Source organism: Cylas formicarius, unplaced genomic scaffold (assembly GCF_029955315.1).
Source record: "Cylas formicarius isolate icCylForm1 unplaced genomic scaffold, icCylForm1.1 PGA_scaffold_4__25_contigs__length_36172078, whole genome shotgun sequence".
NCBI classification, from domain to species: Eukaryota; Metazoa; Arthropoda; class Insecta; order Coleoptera; family Brentidae; genus Cylas; species Cylas formicarius.
In genome coordinates, this window is record NW_026844334.1 from 10,997,771 (window position 1) to 11,015,613 (window position 17,843).

Genomic DNA, 17,843 nt, shown 5'->3' on the forward strand with positions numbered 1-17,843 from the left:
TTGGTATGTATATCTGCTACGTATATGTTTTAGCAATAATTTTTAAAATATATAATATACGGGGGATAAGGTTATAATAATTGGGACATACACTCACTTTTCTTAGACATCCTCACATTAACAATCGATATAAATACGCGACCGCGCGAAAGAATTGCACCCCCATCGGGGAAACAATCGAATCGCGCGCCGTTCGAAAAACTCACGGATCGTTTACCTACGATAATTATAAATATTTGACATCGAGAACACGTTCAGTGGAACTTCGAAAATCCATAAAAAAAATAAATTTTAATTTTCATAATAATTAAAAAATATCGTCTGCAAAAATATCTATTTTTTTTTAGTATACTTTAAGCAAAATTCCTTTAATAAATACTGAAGGCCGTCGGGGTTCACTCGGGGGGAAGGTTCTCGGGTGGGGGATGTTTTACGGAGAAAATGATCGGACCCGAAGGTGAACCCGCGCAAATTTTATTTTTATATATTTTTAAAAATTTCTTTTTCTCAATAGATTATCATGACGCACTAACAAACCAAACACCGTTTTTGGGAAAATATATGATTTTTTGAAGTTTCAATGACAAACCAATCGAAACGAAAAAACAGAAATCGGTTTATGTTCCACATCGGACACTCAACGTAGATAGAATAGATTTTGGACACTAAATAATTCGGACGGGATTCGGCGTCAACTATCCGCTTCGAACCTAGATGTTTGGTTCTGATGTCGACTATAATGAACCACGTCGAAATACTTGACAGCGAGTCCCGCCCAAATCGGGATAAAATAGACACTACCATGAAAATTCCAATTAAACGGCGTCAAGCATGCAAATGACAATATACGGAGTACACATATTATATTGCACAAAAAGTAGATCGCTAGCCTAATATAGGAAAATGAAAACACGCAGCGGTTAGAGATAAGTATAACGCCAAAAACAAACGAACTTCTAACCTCTAAACTGTCGCCGATACACGCGCGACGCGACGGAGCGGCCCACGTAAAGACTTTTAGGTTATGTCGGTGTCGGTGGCGTCAAAATTGGAAAGCGCTCCGCAAAATTGCGTGTGCCTGTTAATTTTCTTTTGTTTTTGACATCGTAACAAAATCCGAATACAAGCCAAAGGAAAGAAGCGAACAGTGGTGTACGATCTCGAAGAGGATGAAAAAGAGTTATATCATTGGTCACCAAAATATTTGTCTTCCTTATAAAATACTCTTAACCTTGAACATTGTATATAGGAAACCTTAACGCGGATATTGATGTTGTTCGGTTATATTATTGCTTTTTAAATAAATAAATTCACGAGTGTGTAACGTATAGTTTAGTAACTTTTGTCTTTGGCACCAGATTTGCGATATATATAAATATGTTTTTCTTTCATTACATTTTAGAATCCACTTTTAATCGATGTTTAATTTTTAAATATTTTTTGTATGTTCCCCAATATATTGTTGTGATCATGTGCAAGTACTATGCGTTGTTGAGGTGACATGTTACCGTCTTCACGGAACACATTTCACCTCAACGAGCTCAGGTGTGGCGAAAGCAAAATGGAGTTCCTGTCGAATACCAAATACAAAATTCTTACAGCAGTTAATATAGTTCAATAGTATACTTAATAAGTTGTGATAGAAACGTATCTAAATATTTTCTATTATTTTTTTTTTAATTGGAAAAACACTCACACGATACGCTTAGGTAGTTCTGTCGGTTTGCTTCATAACTGTCGGTGCTCCCACGTTTCCGTTTAAAAACAAAAAAAACGTATCGGGCGAATAATACCCTGCACGACACAGAAAAAATTCTTAAATTCATGTTTAGATGTACAGACTTAATTTTCTAGTCCAAAAACAACATTAAGTCAGTCTTACGAATCACAGTAAAGCTTTGATATGGTGACATTATTGTGCTATGTTTTCCGTTTAGTAAAAATAATTATATTCTTTAGCAGGGGAAGCTTTCTTGAATAACGTGTTCGTCAATATCGTTTTTTTTACGGTATTTCAATTTTTGCAGTACGGTACGCCAAATCGGTTGGTAGGTGGAAGCAAGACAGACAGTTACAAAGACCGCAATTCTTCTTCTATTAAATACATCTCCTTAACGGCAAAACCCAACATTAATATAGATTACATCCAATCTCGCACACATCAATAATATAGAAATACTCTTTTTAACATTTTCTTGCTGCTAAATATATTTTAGTATATTATAGTTTAATAATTTTCATAGTATTTAAATATAAATGCTGAGCGGGTGACTGCTAGGGTCGTAAGTTGTTTCTCTACGTCAGTAAAATATGCTCTACTCTACCCTTATATAAATATAGTAATTAGCTTTAAAATGTAGATAAATAGATAAACCTTTTACGTCACTAGTTATTTCGTTACGTTATTGCTTTAAGTTACAATTAGAAGACAAAATTTTGATATCATGGGGCTGCATTGTTGTTAGTATCTATCAAAAGAACGACCCTATATGTACGGCATTTATTTCTCATGAAAATTGCCAAGGTCAAGGTCAAAACCAAAGCGTATCCCCTTCAGAGTAACAAAGAGCTCGAAACTAACCAAGAGGATTCACGGCATTCTTTTTTGTTAAAAGCAAAAAATTGAAATTATAACAATACATTACTTTTCAAGCTCAACTTTTCTAATGTAGGTTATGCTGAATACGGCTTAGTATTAATCACATCTTCCATCAGGTCAGATGAAAAAGTACCTGCGTTCTAAACGATGGTGTCCACAAGGGGTCCAAAATATACATTTTTATCAAGCCCTATAAAATTGCGGATTGTCCTTATTTTCATGAGAATTAATTCGGCAGACGAATGCGTAGTAGTGGTGTCAGAGTAACAGTAGGCGTATACAAATATGCTCGACAACCCTATGAAATCGCGTAGGGGTGATGAACCTGCGACCCTAAGCTTGACGTCTTTTACAGGAGGCTACAAAAAGTACGAAAACTTATCGGTATAAATACAGCTTTTCTTTTCTAAAAAAAACATCTATAATATTTCTTATTCTATCTGAAAAATTACTCCTTTTTATGTGTATAATATATTAAATATGAAATATAGATATTATTACTTAAATATTGTAGTTAGGCCTGTATATGAATATACTAATATACAGTGTGATTTGGGAATTTGGTGGTGTGTGTTGCTGCGGCGCAGTCGTTTTGTATAGCCGATGCGTTAAGCTGCCTACGAGGAAACATATCGGCGATAGAAAGAGTGATGTCGATTACGATAATTCATCTAGCTAAGTGTCAAAAAAGTCCGGCCAAAACAAAAACGCGCTACTCGAAAGCATAGCAAGTCCAACGTAGCTTTCTCCAAGTTAAAAGGCTCTAGCAGCGACCCATGATAAAATTTTTGCCATTTTTATTCATACTTTGGACATGCTATATATGTATGACCCGCCCATCGAGAACCAGTGACATTTACCAAAGGGGTCGCTGAGAAAGTTACGTATTCTGTCACCGGATTTTGAAACGGCGGCCATTTTATTGTTTCGTGGGCTGTATCGTAGCGGAAATGCGCGAGTGCTTGAAAATCGGCTCACTCCTGCGTACCAAGAACATGTACCCTTACGTAATATATTATTTAAAATGAGATTATATATATATTATAAAAGATAAAAGGTGTTTCGGGCGGGAAGACTTTTTTAATAAAACTATCGGTTGCTACAGCACCTGCAAAAGTCATGCCCAAGAGAACGACGCCCGGGTTGAAAGCTTTTTTCCTAACATTGCACTTTACCTACACCCTACATAATATAAATATACAAATTTCACATATAAACCAATCCAACTGTTATTTTTCTTTACCTAAAGAGACCGGCGTCATTCTTCGTCCCGAAATACGCTTACCCTCCTCCCAACCGTATTGAGCATTATATTATTTATTATTAATTTTTATTCCTCGAAATGCAAAATGTCATTTAAAGTCGCTACATCTAAATTCACGCATACTAAAATAGTTTCATATATGTTATTAAAATATAAAACGCGATTTATTACTTCACTTTTTTTTCTAGTTTTTCTCTTTTACAAAAATTGTGCATCGAGAGCTACGGTCTAGACTCTACAGTACTCACTAACATGCATTTTATTAATGATGATGAACGGACAACATCAAACCACCGAAAACAACGGCTACGTAAAAATTCTCATGCGCCAAAATCAAAACGAACGCCATCTAGCGCGATCTGACATAACCTCAACTAGAACCATCGCCAACTTTTGCGCTTGGAGACTCCAAAAAACGATTTTTTACATAAATAGATAAACTCTTTTTTGGTTGTGAAAATAATGACGTTAAAATTTGTTAGAATCGCAAAACTCGGATGCTTTAGGACAGGGATGCGCTAAAATCGTATTGTCCCATTCGGGACACCCTGTATAGTAGAACCCCGCGTGGGTAATGTCAGGTCCCGCGCGTAACGTAACGAAACTGAATCGAAAATCAAGGAACGCGGAAAAGAAAAACAAAAACAAAACCAAAAATATATAAATCACGAAATTTATTTTATTTGGTAGCAATTAAACTTATAAAAATTCAGTGTCTTAAAATTATTTGCCGAGGCTGACCGCGCGGGGAGTGCGATCGACCCCCCGGTAGACGGCGGCCGGGTAAGCAAAAAAAATTTCGTTCCTAAGCGTAAGGTCAGTCGCTACGTAAAAAAAATCGTTCTAAATTCATAAATTTCTAAATAGAAAACACGCTTATACATCTATAGTAAAAAAATCAATAAAAAAAATCACTTCGAAAATAGTTAATATAAGTAAAAATATCAATATAAATATACGGGGCGTTTCCAGTGCGCGACTATGGCTGGTGTAATGCGCATTGCGCGTGCGCGAGAATATAAGTCTGCGTGTTATTTCCATTTTTAATTGACGGGTTGTGGTAAGCTTGTGGGATAAGAAGTTTGGTGGCAAGTTTTCCTGGTTCGATTCGGTAGCCGTGTCCCCGAAAACGCCCCCGTTAACTAATCAAAAAAAATCTAATAATTAAACTACATATTTGAAAACAGTCACTCGGTACACACTGTGAACATGAACTTGTACTAACATCCATAGTTTTAAATATCTCCACAAAAATATGTAAAAAAATAAAATAATAATAAGTATAATATGGTTTTTAATAGCTAATAAAACAACAACTTATATACAATGTACGTATAAACAATCTAAGAGGAAGCGGGGGGAGGGGCGTGCCCGCGCATGCGCGACCGATGGCGCAGACCCAGCAAGCAAGGATAATATTAATATAGGTAATAATAAAATATATATAATTTATCTAATAACGATAATTTCCCAATTCTACAATAAAAAAATAAATAAAAACAAAATATAGCTTCTTAATATTTAAATATATATAATAGATAATAATACATATATTAATAAGTAATAATATAAGCGCATAATAATCGTTCTGCGCCGCTCGGTCGGGCGAATTGTCTACGGTGAGGTGGGGCGATGCGGGGGGGTTGCGCGCGCAGCGCTGAGAGAAAAAATGCGACCGCGGCGTGAATACTGAAGGACCGGGGGCGGTTTCGCGGGGGGAAAGCCGCGCGGGCGCGCGTCACCGCGGGGGGGCCTTGACGTTTTTATTGTGTTGCGATTTTGGGGAACCGGGAAACGAAAGAATTACGCGGGACGAAGGGGCGAAACAAAACGAGATTTTCGAAGATAAAGAAAAACGTTTTTTAACTGTTTTTGAAGGGGAAAATCATCAAACGGCACCGAAAGAATCGAACCCGCTACCCTGCGCGCACGGTTTAAATAATTAATTTATTTATTTATATAACTCATATCGTACGCGATAAGAATAATAATTATAGAAATATATATGTATCACACGTAACAGAACAATAGCAACAATGAGTGATCAACTAACAATAAGGGATATGTATTTTGTTATTAGGGTGGTGCGAGGGGGGCAGGGCGCGGGCGCGCGTCTTCGGCGATTGGCAGTTTAACGCGGGGATCACAGCCGAATGGCCCCCCGGGCAGCGGCGCGCGCATCCTTTTCAATTATTCTCGAAATGCACCGGAAACGGACACAAAGGAAACTTTCTCTCGCCTATCAACGCTAAAAAATTCTCACTCCCATATTATCAATATATTATATCCTTTAATTTTTTCATTTTTTTTCGCTATATTTACGCTCTCTATTATTTATAACTTTTTAAATATTTTATTACTTAAATAATATTTTGAGAATTGCTGTTTCAGACTTCAATAATGTGATAAGTTCACATGGCGAAAAATTAAAAAAATATATTTAAAAAAATAACGAAATACTTATATATCGATATCATATAAATTTACGTTACTAGTCGCGAATTCATGTCTTTTATATAAGGGGGTATTTACTACGAAAGCAATCGATTTGAGGCAATAACACGACAACACAATACCGAAATAAAACCGAATTGATCTCTAACACTACATAAAAACGGTAATACAATAAGGAAATATGAAAAAAAAAACTGGCATACGATGACTACGCTGACGGGCCAGCCCATTCCCTTTGCCTTCGACTTCCGGGAACAACTCAACAGCAAAAAAAATCTACCCAACAATAATAATTATAATAATAATAAAAGAGTCGAACATAGTCAGCATTCGTTGTATTATATATATATAAATATATAGTTACGTCGGCGAAAGGGAAGAAGCGGTACCGTAGCTGAACACGGGGCGCTCGCCCAGGGAATGTGGTGGAAACGTCGGGAGATTCGAGCGAGATCTGTCGATAACAACAACTTAAGGGTTTGGCGAGAATATGCGAATGGCCTGGATGGCGGGCAGGGAACACACAGGACACTGGGCGTCGCTGCCTTCGCAGATCCTGTTGGCACAATCCACGCAGAAGAAATTGTGGCCGCAAGGCACCAGCGCGTGGGTGACCTTCGAGTCCGTGCACACCAGGCACTTGGTGCTCGATGACAGCAGCGAATCCGCCGGACTGGTGCTATTCGCCGGCGACGGCCTCGACGGTACCGACACGGTCGGATACGACCAGATACTCGACAGGGCGGTCGACGAATCGAAACTCGGCGAGTCACCTAACCCTTCGTCGCGATCGTTTGCGCTCCAGATGGTGCCCAAATCGCGACCGGTGCTCGACGAACTACTGGAACACGAGCCGGAGCTGGAAAAGGCACCGCTGCTTCCCGTCGACGAAGTCATCGTAGGGAACGCGTCAGCGGACGGTTCCATGTAGTTCAAAATCGAGCTCAGACCGGATTTGCAGAGGGACGCGATCAGGTCGGTCTCATCTAGACCACCAAGACTCGGCAAACCGTTGATGGAGGTGCCGTTTCCGGTACGCATCGCGATATGTGCTTCGATCTCTCTTCTGGCCGACTCTACGCTCTCCGGTAAGCCGGTCACTTCGAATACCGGCTCCTTATCGCGGCTGGGCGTCACGATGTACGTATGAGTCTGGTGCTGGATACGCTTGATGGTGGCACCTTTGGGACCGACGACCAGACCTACCACGCGATACGGCACCCTCACTTGGATGGTCACGTGGCCGGGGATGTTGGCCGGAGGACCCGGGGGTGTGCTCGCGCCCGAACCCAGGCCGGCCAGGTTGTTCTTGCGGGAAGCCCTGATTTGCGAGAAGTGCTCGGCAGCGGACAAGATCTCGCGCTTCGCCTTGGCGACGTCCTCTTTACGTCCGGTGACGACGAAGACGGGTTCTTCCCCGCGCACGGGCGTCTTGATGTACGTGTTGGTTTTCGCGCGAAGGGCTTTGATTTTGCAACCTGCAACAAAGAACAAACGATCCGTCAAAACACGTTCGTTAGCGAAGCGGAAACTTGTTTGCGTAATTGCGGGTTAGCGGCATATGTAAATATATACAGGGCGTCTCGTCCGAAAGCCTAAAGCTTATTATAAGGGAGACTTGCTTCCTCCTAAGACAAGGTATATATATATATATATATATATATATATATATATATATATATATATATATATATATATATATATATATATATATATATATATATATATATATATATATATATATATATATATATATATATATATATATATATATATATATATATATATATATATATATATATATATATATATATATATATATATATATATATATATATATAACTGTTTCGGTTGTTTATTAAACTTATTTCAATAAAAAATCTGCATTGCCAGATAAAAAACCCATTATGGGAATTTCCTAGTGGACGACAATGTAAACACCACCCTTCATAAAAAGCAATAAAATGTTCGGGAATACCGAATATCCGAGCCCCTGAATATATTGAGTATGACCACAAAAAGAAAACGTCTTTCTCTGAATCAAAGTGAGGACTATGAAATTAGTAGAAAAGTTTAATGTGATTAAGATTGGAGTTAGCTTGACGTTACAAAACAGAGGTTAAAAATTTGCACCGAGACGGTAGTAATTATGATTAAACAAGACATTTTTCTAAAACCGAAGGACTGTTCATAATTGGTTTTGTAAGGCTGCCAATATTATGAATGAATAAATATTGTAAAATACCAGCGTTTCCTTTAATTTCTGTGTTTTCCTTTTAAGCGACGAACCCTCTCAAACAACCAATATCTGATTCCCCAAGGGTGGTCGCTATTGAGGGATTCTGCGGGAATACATTTTTTTTCGGGAAACGCAAAAATTACATTAATATTACTGAAAAATATTAAGGTTTTGCAAAATAGGTTAATGGTATTTTATTTAAATCTGCAAGGCAGAAAGGTAGTCCACAAGTACGGGCAAAATAATGTCCGAACAAACATTGAACTGTAATACGAAGGATACATTTTAATTCGTTGGCTTTAATCTAAGTAGCTTCTCACTAATGTGTTCCTTCAGTTACAACAAAATATCCGAGGTATTCACCAAATTGTCAAGAACCATTAATGAAATTAATTTCTATTTTCAACTGACATTGTGAAATAATCCGATTCGATTTTCCAGCAGTAACTGGAATTCGGGTATCTGCAATTCCAATAAATTTCTTTGTAAACATTGGAGATCATTTGCAACGTTGCTATTAGTGAAAATTAGGTGCTTGATAATAAAAAATGAAAAAAAAATATCGCCTAAAATATATGACCAAATTGTACCAGCAGCGATGAAAGTTTAGTTAGTAATAATATATTGTTGGTTACATACACATATTAATATAGGTAAATGGCCGTTAAAAATATCATAGTAAGGACTCCTTGAACAGGTCATTCATATCATTTTCGAACATACATTTCTGGATTGCAATTTTTTAACTTGAAATAAAGTTGAAAAGAGGAAGCGAATGGCGAATCTGGCTCAGAGTATTTGTTGACTTCGTGCCGATAAAGACTGAGTAGTACGATCAGACGATCAGGTACTACTGTAACTTCCATTGTCCAAAATATTTCATGTCCAGTTCTAAGCGTCCTACGCCTTCCAGTTCCCAGTTTCTATTCCTTTCGATCTTCCCTGATTGTAGGCTGACATGGCTCGGAGTATTCCGTTTAGCCACGTGATTTTCAAAAAGTGGCTGTTTTCTTGCGCATTTTGGTGCGGAGGAATAATTGACACTTTTTTTTCCGAGGATAATGCGGAGAACGCTGTTACGGTTAATGGTGTTCGCTATCGAAACATGAAATCTGATTTTTTCTGGGAGCAGTTGGAAGGTATGGACATTGAAGATTTGTGGTTCCAACAGGATGGAGTCACTTGTCACACATCCAGAGAAACGATGCAATTGCTGCGGGGCAAGTTTCCTGGTCGGATTATCTCACGTAACGGCGATATCAATTGGCCACCGCGATCATGTGATCTTACTCCCCTAGATTTTTTTTTGGGATATCTAAAAAGCAGAGTGTATAGAAATAAACCAAACACTATTCCAGAGCTGAAACAGGAGATTAGACGCGTAATAGCCGGCATAGAACCTGAATTGTGCCAAAAAGCGATAGGAAATTTCAATAAACGAATTACGTCATGGCACATGAGTCGCGGGGGTCATTTGAATGACATCATCTTTCACACTAAATTGTAATACACTAATCTAAAATGGCAAATAAAAATGTGTGTATATTTTTATATTCTTCCGAGTTTTTTTTATTATTTTAATGTGGAAACCTTATGGACCCTTTATTTCCTTTGTTGTTCGTCCACTCTTATCCATCTTAGTTCCCAAAATATTTCGCAGAACCAAATCATCTTAGCGCCGAACGGACAGCTAGTAGTGTAAGTGCATGCCATACAACTGTTGTATTCGCAAAAATGTCTAAATTATTATTGGTTCAGGCAAGAGCTTTGACTGAAGTTTCTCCAAATCGGACCCAAACGCTTCGAGACGCTCATCCAAGGCACCGGCCGGCGGTGTACTTGAACCAATTCACGATTGCCGTGTGTACTACAACTTTTGTGCCGCATATTTTTTATGCCTCGGCGGTGGCGGCGGCGGCGGCTGCGGCACGAAAAGATAAAATCCGACCCGATCTCGTTCGGTACATAATTAATATGATCGGGTAAATCGGCACCAAGTCTGAGAGATGAACGGACCGGGTCGGGCAGACAAAGCAATAACAACGCCCTTCAACCTGCCGCGGCAGGTCAGTCGCATTCACCTTGTGGCGGCGCGCGATCTCCCAGACTCTTGGCCGTGCGAAAACGCGACGACGCCGGCATTCTGCATCCAGCGCGAGGACAACCTTCGCGGATGCTGTCGGGATTTTTAATTAAAATACTACTGGCGACTTATCGGGGAGAGAGCTCTTTTACGACCTTGCCCGGGTGAATGTTTATGTCGTTCCGAGTCAAGTTGGCCGCGGACGAAACAAACAAACGATTCCGATATGAGGCGTGAGACGCGGACATACATATACAGGGTGTTATTCAAATGACATCACACAGCGTAACGAGAGAATCTCGACCTCGCCACGAAGTCGAGACTGGTCCTTATCTCCGTTATACTGGTTTTAAAATGACAATGGATTCATGAAGCAATTGATGATTTTCAAATGTCATTTAACAGTACTCGTAGTTTTTCAAAGCAACTTCCACAGGCTACTGTGATACTTTTTACAAAGCTTCTGGATGCCTCCTGCGTCGGTTTTTGCTGCGTCGAAATTGCTGACGTTTTGCCAATCATCCTCTTGGCTTCTTCAGAGCTTGACTGAGCCAGTGGTAAATGTGGTACATTGCACCGTCAAATTTGTTAGTGGGCCAACTTCATGAAGAAATTGTTAGTGTAAAATTAGTATTAACTAGTAATTTAACTCGTCGTTCCGCAGTTCCACAGAAAATTTCCTAGTTTGGACAGTGTGGTTGCCTACCAACAGAACAAATTTTTGACTACTAGAATATAATTCCGGGAATCAACTAATTCATAGGGAGTCGGGTCAATATGCAGGTTCTGAATCAATTAACAAAAGCTCAATTTTATATCCCTCAACCCCTGAGATTCGATCCTTAAACCATATGACGCCATTTCAACAACACCCTGTATGTACTGATCGGATGGACGTGCGCGTTGCTCACAAAGATCGTGGCGCACCGTTTAATCACAGCGGCAGGCCACGGCCGAACAAAGAACCGGGAATACGTCAGCGCCCCCACCCTCCGTTCTAAGACATCGTTCCTTTGTGGGGCCCAGTCGCAAAGACCAGTTTTAATTTTTTTCACCCGCGACCGTATGATTTAGTGGCGGGCTTTTCAAGTACGGTGGCGGCACAGGTCGACCTAACTGGTTTTTGTTTTTCGGAAGCGCAAGGATTGCACATCTATACCTAATTTTAAAATATAAAGGTAATCACAAACCCTAACTAACCAAAACCCCAAATTCGCTCCTGCGTCAATGAACAGAACTGAAAATTAGCTGCGATACAAAATCTTACGTCGAAAATGATAAAACCCCTAAAATCTAAGTCAGCGTCTCTCTAGCGACCAATAAAATATAACTCCCTATTATTGGGTAAGGGTAATATTTTATTATAATTAAAAAAAACCCAAATTTAAAAAATATATATTTAAGTTGCAATAAACAATTCAAGTTGTACCAATGTACCAATTCCTTTCAAACGACACTAAGGGCGCTTGACGTCATACCGCTGCTTTTCGATCGATACGGTACATGTTATAGCAACACGAAAACAATATTACAAATGGTGCTATCGCGTTTGAGTACAACCCGTAAAACGCCAGAAGAACTAAAATAAAAGCCGTCGTTTTTGGTTAACATTATGTTCAGGTGTCAATTTAGCCTTAACCGCGCAAACATTTCTAACCCTTCGAACTTGCACCTATCCTATTGCGGTCTCCATAAGAATGGGCTTCCTGATCTATATAAAATAAAGAACACTTTTAAGTTATCTTAATTATTAATTATTAAGTTACTTTAAAAAAAATGTTTTTTTTTGTTGAATAATTTACATTTTATTTGATATACCATTTGAATTTTAAAAACTAGAAAACTTTACGCTGATTACAATATTATACGGGTATAAAACTAGTGGCTAAATTTTCTATGAACCTTTTAGCTTTAACACCGCGAACCTCAGCAAAAAAAAAAACTTTCGGTGTTTTGTATGTAAAACGTCACCATAAACGTATTCTCCAAAGGTAAATTATCAGATTGGCCTTTTAAAAAATTAGCTTCGGTCATTTTCAAAACTTCCTTTTTCATACAAAACAAAGATAACAGAATCAAGACTAAAATTAAAATTAAAATAACCAAAACTAACGTGTTGTGGTTCTATAGTGGCCTGCCTATATCACCGTCCGGCTGGCGCGTAGTTTAACGAGCGATTTGACGTCACTACGGGTCACAGCCAATAACAGCGCGTTTCAAAGAGGATTTAAATTGTACACTTTTTAATAATTGTTACATACAACTACGAAATTATTTTTGCTTGTGAACTAATATAAAAAATATTAAGCAACATAAGCAATATTTTTCAAATTAATATTTTGTTCAAGTTCCCTATTAGACGATTATTGTAATGTTCTAATATTACATTTACATCAATTTTCTGCTGCTGAGATAAGAAATATGTTTCCTTGTTTTAATCAAGCTATAGACCTAACCTGGAAATCGCAATGGAATGTGAACTCGTAGAGAATTATAAACTGCTGATTTCATTTATAAAAAACTACACTGTAAAAATTTCAAATAATAAACGAAAAGTTAAATTTTCAGCAACTGTGAAACCAAAATGGAAAATCAAACGTGGCTACATTTTCAAGTTATGTTCTTGAGAATCCGTTTAAGGGTACAACAACTGGCTTTGTGGTAGCACCGGGAATTAGGCATTTGTTTATTTACGTCCACCAACTGGGTGCTTCGTGTTGACACGGGCGACAGAGGGCCTCCTACTCGCTCGCATTTTTCAGTTATGAAACGGTCTCCCAAGTATTTGTTTTTATCTGGTTGCCTAACTACCTGCATAGCTGACACGTCCAAAATTAAACGCGGAACATTTCACGGCATCTTCAACGTCGTTAAGCACCAATTCTTGATAACATAAAGTCACCGCCGTCAGCACAGCGGCGTGCGTCGATCCCATTTTTTGGATACATCCAAAGAAAACTTAATAATTTTAGGATGGATAAAACAAAATATATGGAGTGCATATTTTTCTCTAAGGTTTACCGGACTCTGGTGAAATAATATCTATATATTTGACGATGAAGAGGGAATATTTAGCGAAAAATGACATTTGTGGTGTCACTATTTTTTAAGGAATTTTGCGACATAAAACTAAACCAAAAACCAGGAGGAATCCAAAAAGTTTGTAAACAGACCCCTGACGTTTTTATGCTTTCCAGGTTGGTTTTAATTCATGAATCCTGGAAAACTTAAATTTATTATTATATATGTTTTAAATCTAATTTTACAATTTCTCCAAAACCGAATGTTTAGTTACGAAACTTGGATATAATATCTCTGTTCTCTGTGATTCTCTTTACAAATTGTCGGGATTGATGATCCCCTAAATGGGCATTATATACGTTCCCTGACTTCTCCGGGTTCTCCACGTTACTTCACATCATGATAAAAAGATCGTCGTTCAGATAGAGAAGAAAAAATCAACCGCGAAATGAGATTTCGTCGGTTCGCCACTGATCGATGCTATTATTACAAGAGATGGCATTTACCCTAGAGATATTTCTAGACGATCAACGCTAGACGGGCCGCGCTAACGAAATAAGTGAAACACGAACGCAATGAAGCTGGCTGGATGCCGGCCAGCACGGTGACATTTCTAAACGGGTGCATTTTTGAAAGAATTTTCCACGGTATATCCTCTCGAATATGACTGTGACCCCGACGATTTTTGGCAAGACACTACGCGGTAGGAAGCGATACGTGCGCGATTCGATTTCTGAATCTCTGTCGGTTCCCGATCGTATAAGAAAAGTTTAAAAAACAAATTAGCCGGCCGATTGAAGTTGAAAATTATTGTTTAAAACAACGCAAATGGTACACCGAGGAGTGGACTATTTTTCTCCCACAAATTAATAGGAATTTTGTTTTAAATTATAGCCGAAATGAAAACACTGAAATATAAGAAACAATAAATAAGAAAATTCGTGCAACCCAAGACTGTCAAAACGTCCAAACCTAAAAATATGTAAGGAACAATTTTCGATATGACCCAAACGACAAGATAAGATATTTTTAAACTTGAAAACAAAGCCATAAATTAAAAATTGGAAAAAGCGTGGCACAAAACTCACCAAGCAAGATATGATATAATCTAAAAGAAAAGTATAAAGTAATACACACATACACCCACCAGTTCGTTTTGATATACGTTCATTTAACTAGTGAAACCATAATTTTTTGAGATGTAGGGACATTGTTATTTTTGGGGCAACATAAGTGATTTCTGTGAATATTTATTTTCTTTTTAGAGAATTTCTGCCATCGCGAACGCTGTCCACCAGTATAAATAGCAAAATTAACTTAGACAAAATATTTTTTTAAAAATAGTCGTCTTTTCTTGTGACTCACAAGAAAAAGACGAAGGATGGGAAGATCTTCTACATCTACCTGAGCAAAGCAAAGAGTGAGGAATGGCAGACAAACTATGCAAAATTAATCGAACATTGTCGGAGGACAATGTTCAAGAATGGTTACAGCGAATGGAAAATAGGGTAGAATATTATAGTGGATCTTTTTAGACGAAGAAAAAAAGAATTTCATATTAACCTAGGAATTAGGTGTGAAGAAAATACCATTCTTTACTATATACATTTACTCCGTTTGTACTAGAAAAAATATACAGAGGAGACAAATTTACTAAGACAAGAAAATAATAATTTTTGATGCAAAGGAAACATTTATTCGCGCATACGTCTTTAAAGTTAGAGTTAATGCTAAACTCATAAAACAAATAATATAAAACTTTTGACAATCATAGTGAATTTTTGGAAAAAATGTCCTTAAAGCGATAAAAAAAATATAGAAGGAAATGGTTATTGAACTGGAATAAAAACTTTTATATGTTTTTATTCCTTTCCAATAAAATGATTTATCATAGGCAATGTCTTTTTTTAGTTTTTTAATTACTGAGATATTAAACAAATAATAATTTCACACATATATTACAACTGGCGCACTCTGAAAAATACTAAAATTGGAATTGGAAGTTTTTCCAAAATGCAAGCTTTCGATTTGCGTATTAAGATGCGATTCACAGTTCAACTTTTCTCAAAAATCGAATCCCGAACATCTTCATTAATTTTTCAAAACATGCTAGGAAATACCACAAATTATCAAATGCCATCGGAGTTGACCCACATTTTAATCCAGCTATTCGGGTATTGTAATACTATAAAACGCAGTTAAAATATTAAACAAAAATTTATTAAAAAACAAAACAAATCTTAAAAGTAAAGGAAGAATAAAAACTGCAAGGAATTACCGCCAAAGTAAAACCGTAAACGCAGAAAACAAACTAAACATTTTCACTAACCGCGAGCCGTCGTTAATAATTCAATTTTTAATAAACCGAGGAAAAAAAATGTGAATGCACAAAAGCTGCGTGCGAGATTTATCTCCCGCTGCGAGAATCTTCTCCGTGGAGGCCGTAGACTATATTAAGAACGGTGAGTACCGATGGCATTCTTCGGCGTGTCATTGGCAGCGGACGAATATATTTTCTATATCCCACTCGGTTTCGTTTTGTACACTGAGATACATATTAGTAAAAATTCTGAGCAGTGAAAACTGCGACTGCTAAATAAATAAAATAAAAACTACACATTTTATTTGTGTACTTCATCTAATTTTCTATTTGGAATATAATTAGTAAATCAACACATAACTAAACACCACGTACAAAGAAAGTCTACACCCCTTTGGCGGTCAGCTGTTCAGTCCAGTACTTGCACAATCACGTCATTTGCATAACCTTAATGTTGTTGGGACGGTTGCCTAGCGACACGATGTTTAAATTCTTGTGATTAGGTATAAAATTATTATTAGTTATACAAATATTATATAAAAAGGGAAAAACAGATCTCTCTCGGATTCATTTCCGCTGCAAATTGGGATCTAATGCGCAGCCGCCATCAAAAATTTTGCGTAATGTTGTGTTAACTGCAGTAGTTAAAATATACGACGTTATCTGCCATTTGCGCCTACTTTATTGGGCGTTTATTTATTATAGACTTCAGTAATTTCTTATAAATGTAAGTAAAACTAAGTCAACCTTAATTGCAATATTAATTCTTATTTCCGTTTCTTGTAGTACATTAATATTTTTTAAGATGGGAGATCAGGTTCTCTTAGCATCACTCTGCTATTGCAGAAAAGAAAACTTTGAAACTGGTTCTTGGCGCTTTACAACTTCTTGCTGCAATTTTCTGGTTGTCGTAACGAAAAGCTTCTCTCAGCGTATACAGGGCGTCAACCGCGCGAAAGAACAAAACCAAAACTAACGGTAAAAAAATGGATGACACTTTAACCGGGCCAGGTATACAACCCGAGCGACACCACCGAATGAAGAATACGCAGTTTCTCTCGGCAATGATCCTTTCTTATGTCAAATTAAGTGCAATAATGTGTGATTTCTGATGTTGTCCGGCCCACGCGCGAATGCCTTCGGTGTCTTGTAACGTCGCGAAAATATACGCTTAATCGCAATTTTAATTTAAATTGTCTTCTTCCAGCGCCGAGTCCGATGAACTCTTTGTGCGAGGGATTGACTTTTGCCCGACACCAGGGACGTAACGACAGGGGTGCCGCGCACAGGGGTCCGACTTTTTACCACGACAAACGATTTTTCCATTTCAAGACGAGGAAATTTCGTTTTATCTGGTAGTTGAGAAAAGAATTGTTGCTTCTGAAAGCGTCGGCATACTGTGAAGAGCGCTGAAGACGACAATACTATTGAGGACTGAACTAAAGTTGTATTATATTCTATTTATATTTTCAAATTGCTGTAATAGTTTTTCAAAAGGATATCTGCTATCAAAGACCGACGATACATTTGAGATAATCCTAGTCGAAAAATAAATTCGAGTACTTGGGAGCTTCGATCCACAAGAATTGTCCGATATCATAGCGCAGAGAGAACTCATAAATTTTGAAGATATTAATTGACTCCAGCAGGATTTCTTTTGTTTGTCAGTTTTATGAGCAGAAGCTTTGATCCTAGGAAAATAATTGACTTGTTTGCTATTATTAGATATTATATATATATATATATATATATATATATATATATATATATATATATATATATATATATATATATATATATATATATATATATATATATATATATATATATATATATATATATATATATATATATATATATATA

The 17,843-nt window shown here is 37.5% G+C and overlaps 1 protein-coding gene across 1 annotated transcript in view; it reads right to left on the reverse strand.

The window, feature by feature from the left end:
- Nucleotides 1–496: 496 nt before the first annotated feature.
- The window catches only part of LOC132700662 (RNA-binding protein MEX3B), a 74,941-nt gene continuing 57,594 nt past the window's right edge, over nucleotides 497–17,843 (reverse strand). The window contains exon 2 of the mRNA XM_060668137.1: nucleotides 497–7,795. Within this exon, the coding sequence (XP_060524120.1) occupies nucleotides 6,789–7,795 (1,007 nt within the window). The 3' untranslated portion in view covers nucleotides 497–6,788. The remainder of the gene's footprint in view (nucleotides 7,796–17,843) is intronic.